At 51.7% G+C, this 5,555-nt stretch overlaps 1 protein-coding gene across 1 annotated transcript in view; it reads left to right on the top strand.

Moving 5' to 3' along the window:
• Window positions 1-3,596, top strand: part of LOC104621775 (potassium voltage-gated channel subfamily KQT member 2-like) — a gene marked incomplete at both ends in the record, with an annotated part of 4,674 nt that extends 1,078 nt beyond the window's left edge. The window contains 3 exons of the mRNA XM_010288344.1: window positions 678-801; window positions 2,161-2,336; window positions 3,471-3,596. Of these exons, the coding sequence (XP_010286646.1) occupies window positions 678-801; window positions 2,161-2,336; window positions 3,471-3,596 (426 nt within the window). The remainder of the gene's footprint in view (window positions 1-677; window positions 802-2,160; window positions 2,337-3,470) is intronic.
• Between the last annotated feature and the right edge of the window lie 1,959 nt (window positions 3,597-5,555).

Genomic DNA, 5,555 nt, shown 5'->3' with positions numbered 1-5,555 from the left:
CCTTTCGCCCGTCTTCCTCTTCCCCGGCCCCTGCCCCGCCTCGGCATCAAAAGGCGCGGGAGGGTAATTAGGGCTTCGTCGGGTTTGACACACGAGAAAGCCGAGGCGGGCACCGCTGGCGAGGAGATGGGAGGGGAGGGAGCGCGCAGGGCGTTTGGGTGACGGGAAGAGCTGCGATGCAGAGCGCCGGCGTGCCCGCTCGGCAGCAAGGGACAGAGGGTCTCCTCGCCCCCGCACACACAGCCAACCAGCCCAATTTTCTAGGGAAAAAGCTCAAATCCCATATGCAGAGTCCGAGGATGGAATAGCCGGTGGTTCTCCCCTCTGGTCTTCCCCGAGCTGCTCAGCACAAGCCTAGTCAAGCCCTGGAGGCTAATGGTGGGGAGATGAATCGGTACTCGTCGGTCCGTGGTGGGGGACGCCAACGCGGTACACGAAGGTGTAAAACTCTAGTTCGCAGGCTACGATGTGCGGGGCTACCCCAGGGGAGGGCGAGGGAAAACACAGCAGCGGAGACCTGGCGATCTCTCCGGCCTGGGCTCTCCGTTCAGCAGTCCCGGGGCAGGCAGCTCGGAGGTGTATTTTCTGTGGTGCGGGGAGTTTAAGTTACGGCTTGACTCCGGAGCGTGCTCTCCGTCACGCTTCTTGCTCGGCTGACGGCGTTGTCTCCCTCGCAGGAAATCGTCACCATCGTGGTCTTCGGGGTCGAATACTTCGTGAGGTGGCGGCCGGGTGGCTCCTGCCGATACCGGGGCTGGAGGGGAAGGTTAAAATTTGCCCGCAAGCCTTTCTGTGTCATCGGTAAGACCTGCCTCGCGGTGTGGGATTTCCCAAACCAAAATGGTTATCGCGAGCTTCTTGCTCGCACGGTGCTCCGGTTTCTGGCATGCATTGTGGGGCTTGATCCTCAGCTGCTTCATGGCCACCTTGAGAAGGGACCTGCCGATACCGGGGCTGGAGGGGAAGGTTAAAATTTGCCCGCAAGCCTTTCTGTGTCATCGGTAAGACCTGCCTCGCGGTGTGGGATTTCCCAAACCAAAATGGTTATCGCGAGCTTCTTGCTCGCACGGTGCTCCGGTTTCTGGCATGCATTGTGGGGCTTGATCCTCAGCTGCTTCATGGCCACCTTGAGAAGGGAAAGAAACAAAAGTCCTAGTCCACGGCGCTGTTTTCCGTATTCTGCGGGGGGCCCACCCTGTTTTCTGCAGAGCTGGGGGCCGTCCCGTCGCGCCGCGTAGCCCGGGCACGGCCGACAGCCGCAGGAAGGGGGTTTAGCCGGGAGCAGTGGAGCGTAGGAGCTAGCATCCTGCGATCCCGCGTCCAGCCTCGACACCGGATCGCTCGCAAGTCGTCGAAACTCCCGGTGTCTCACTTTGCCTTCCCTGGTGCTGATGAGCTGCCTCGCAAGGGAGTTATGAGACTTAATTAATTCTTGTTTGTCAAGTACTCGGCGCTCCTCTTGCGAAGGGGCCCGTCTGTGCGTGGCTGTTGTTTTTAACAGGGTAAGGGTGGGCAGAGAGGCTGTGCCGATCGCTGTGGAGCCTGCTCTCGAATGCCCCGGAGCTGGCGGTGGCCATATGCAGGATTTTAGCTTGTTCCACAGAAAAGCGCTCCTCTCAAATTGGCACAGAAAACCAGGGTGGAGGGATGCTTTCAGGATCCTTGGATTTGAGCTATATAGAGCAAGGCTTGTTTTATTAGCCTTTTTCTTGGCCTTTCTTTGTCCGTGGGCACCCTGGGATTGCTACGGTGCACCTCTAGGTCTTCATTCCCAGTTTAGATGGGGGAATTCCCACTTCTCACGGCACTGTGTAACCGGCAGCTGCGGCTGATTAAAAAAGGGCATGCCTTTTGCAAGGATCTAATCCAGTTTAGCAGCGCTAACTCTGAATCGTGTCAGAATTCGGGCTTTGCAGTATTTGACACGTTTTCTATGAGAAGGATGAGTTTGGAGAAGGAAATGAGGACGTTTCCATAAGGTGTGTAGCGGCTCCTTTCATCCGGGTTAAGGTTTATGCCGCGTCCTTCCAGCACAAGCTACAACTGACGCAAGGTCCCTTTCACACGCAGCATTCTGCTGCCGGCGGCAGTGGGATGCCACCCCGTTTGGTAGTGGTTCAGCAACACTTCTTCAGCTTCCAGTGCCCTCTGTTCCCGCAGACATCATGGTGCTGATCGCATCCATCGCTGTGCTGGCGGCGGGCTCCCAGGGGAACGTCTTTGCCACCTCGGCGCTCAGGAGTTTGAGGTTCCTGCAGATTCTGCGCATGATCCGCATGGACCGGCGGGGCGGCACCTGGAAGCTCCTGGGCTCTGTGGTCTATGCGCACAGTAAGGTGAGCAAGTCCCACGTAAGGACATTGAGTCGCTCTTCACGTTTTTCCCCGCCAGAGACACTGCTTTGGTTCAGTTCTCCACCCCAAACGTCTCCCAGGCCTGGGGGGACTGGAGAGACACTGTAGAGTAACCTGGGGAGCAACGCAAAGTCAGAGACGCACGGTCCGGCGGAGCCCTCTGACCGGTAGAGGAGAGAAAGGAGAGATGTTTAGGTGTTTGCAGGGAATCTTGTGAACATAGTGACCACCTGCACACTGACACAGCTCATTTCAAAGAGTTAGCAATTAGCTGGCAGCCTCATTAAGCGCAGGCGGTGTTGCGAGCTCTTTGTCTACGGTGCGCGCTTCCGAGCGGATGCGTTTCTGAAAGCGCATCCTGCGAGCAGCAGCCTCTCGCGGACGTGATTGCTGTGGCAGGTTCCTCCTCCTGACACGGGCTCGGGAAGTTGCAGAACCCTGGTGTAAGGCACCTCGGCTTTTCTCATCTTTGGGAAGAGTTTGATCAATGTTTTGTTTCCTGCTGCCGAATTTATGAATTTAAAATTTCTCCTGTTTCCTGCACTTTTTCCCCTGAAAAGCTCAGCCAGCTTATCCAGATTTGCGTAACAATTGTAGGAACTTAACGAGTCCTTTTTTGTCCATCCTTGTATTAACTTCATCCAAAAATAATCACTCCCATGAATCCTGAATTAAAACTTCCCTGAAACTGGGGGATGTTGCACCCAGACCCCATCTTTGTAGCTCTTCCCCTGGTAGTGGAAGGGTACTGCTCTAACCAGAGTCCCCGGGGATTTGGGGTTCCCGTTTCAGTTTTAATCCCACTTCTCTGTGTGAACTGGGGAAATAATTTCTGTATTTTTTTTAGTCTCAGTTCCACATTTTGAAATAACGGAGCTGTTTCTGTTCACTCTATGTGTTCAGACGATGGGGTCTTCAGGGCAGGGATTGTCCCACGTGTGTTGCGGGGCCACTACCGGTACGTGGTCTCATCTCCAAAAGGTGCACTACTGATCTCCAACCAAAGCCTAAACGAAGGCAGGGAGAGTTCAGCTCCAACCGCAAGCAGCTCACTCAGCTTTTGGAGATGCGCAGCAGGGCTGCAGTTATTCCCTCTACCCCTTAATGATCTTGCAGGAGCTGATTACTGCCTGGTATATTGGCTTCCTGTGCCTCATCCTGGCCTCTTTCCTGGTATACTTGGCCGAGAAGGGAGAAAATGAGCACTTCGATACATACGCGGATGCACTCTGGTGGGGTCTGGTAAGTAATTTTCCTAGAACAGCTGCTGGTTTTTAAAATAAAATGTCCATTAACCCTCCATCTTCTATCACTTATGTGAGGAATCGGCTTCACGGAGCGCTTAGTTAACGTTTTTATTAAATGGCTTCAGGCTACTCCATTTAGCTTTTTTTCTTAACTAAACCTCATAGAAAATGTTAGGGGATCACATTTTTGTGAATTAGCTGGAGCTGCAAGAAAGCTGGGAACTCGTGTGCTCTCAGTCGTGGGATTTAGCTATGTCGTGACAGTAGAGGCAGGTTGGATAAAGACCCCGTGCTATGGGGTGCTTCGATCGACATTTTGACAAGTATTGCCGCCTTTTAAGTATTTAAAATCGTACTTGGGCAATGCGCTGTTAAACACGCCAGAATAAATTTTATAAAATTAATAGGATCTAAGTACCAGAAAGGCTTCTGCGCTGAACGAACTCCCCTTTCACATCTTTGCTGACAAAGGAGGAGAGGGCAATACTTTTAGTTTGCCCTCTGTGTGTGTGTGTGCACACATGTGAATTATTGGATTACCCGATTACCAAAGAGAGAATTAATGACATTCTAATCTTCTTGCGTTATTGTTCTTCTGCTCCGACGCTGTGGTGCTAGTTTGACCTTGATTACAAAGCACGTAATGAAAATCCCAGATCTGATCAAATCCCAATAACAGGCTGGGGGAGGAATCGGCTGATCAAGCAGCTCCTCTGTTCCAACAAAGGGAAAGGAGGAGTAAATTGCTTTTCAAGCCCCTTGGTTATGACAGAAAATAAAAACAAAGCCCTAATAAATAAAAACTAGAAAATAAACAATGAGGAAAAAGTGACAGCCCAGATTAGAGCTCGGTCTCGGGAGAACCCATGCAGATTTATCCCTCCTGCTTCCCAGGCTGTGCGCGCCTTTGGCAGAGCATCATCTCCCCTCCTTTCAGGACGCTGAGGTGCACCAGACTGCTTTGCCACTGAAAAGCTGAGACTAAAATTTGAGCTTCATTAAAATAAACAGGTTTTGTCATTGTCCAACTCACAGGTCCAGTACAGACAGATCTTTAGAGATGGGCAAAATAAATCAAATTTCAGGTTCGGAAACTTATCCCTTGGTCTGATCTGAGTGGATCCTTTTAGTTGTCTGTATAAATTATAAAAAATTTGTAAACTGACTTTGCAGTGATTATGGAGAAAGCATGTCTTTGACTTTGTGTTTCAGTAAGGGATAGCCACGTAGACACATTTTCTAACCGCTTTGTCAAAGAGGCATCTAATTGATAGGGCTTTTAGTGGGTCCAATTAAACAGCGCTTTGGGATCGTACTTCCATTTGTGTAAAAGCGATTTTATTCTAAGTTGAACGCGTGAGGTTTCCAAAGGCACATCAGCACAGAGTCTGCTCCCGTCCCTGGGGCCAGCTCTGTCCGTGGAGGCTGCGGGACGGCGACAGCTTTCCCCTTGGCACAGGGACATTTGGGGTCCACTGGGTAAAAATCTCGGAGGTGATGTCCCTAATCAGACCATCTCTCCCTGCCTTGCCCTGCCAGTCCCAGGCTCTTCAGATCCTCTTGGAAACCTTGGGGGATTCCCAACATTTCCCAGTAGTGATGAGATTCTTTGTCTCCAACACATCTCTCAGCTCCTTCCCCAAAATGCACGCAGCAGCTTGCCAGCACTCTCTTGGTGCATTGCAATAGTACTGAAGAGGGGAAAAAACATCCCTAAATTAGGTTGTGTGAAGCAGCCATAATTCATCCTGTTGGGCTAATAATATGCTGGTTTTAAATAGGAAGGGAGACCGGCTAATAGGCACTGCTGGGAACATCAGGAATAAAGAGCATCAGGTCTTTATGCATGCAAATAGCCCTGCCTTCTTTCGTGAGGTGCCAAAAGCGGGTTTGGGGGGACCGTGCCGGTTCGCTTCCCTTGCCGAAGGTGCGACCCCGACTCCCGGGGCAGGCT

This window comes from Phaethon lepturus, unplaced genomic scaffold (genome assembly GCF_000687285.1).
Source record: "Phaethon lepturus isolate BGI_N335 unplaced genomic scaffold, ASM68728v1 scaffold44365, whole genome shotgun sequence".
In the NCBI taxonomy this organism is placed as follows: Eukaryota; Metazoa; Chordata; class Aves; order Phaethontiformes; family Phaethontidae; genus Phaethon; species Phaethon lepturus.
Note: the sequence above shows the minus strand (reverse complement) of the source record. Positions and strands in the feature narration are given on the sequence as shown.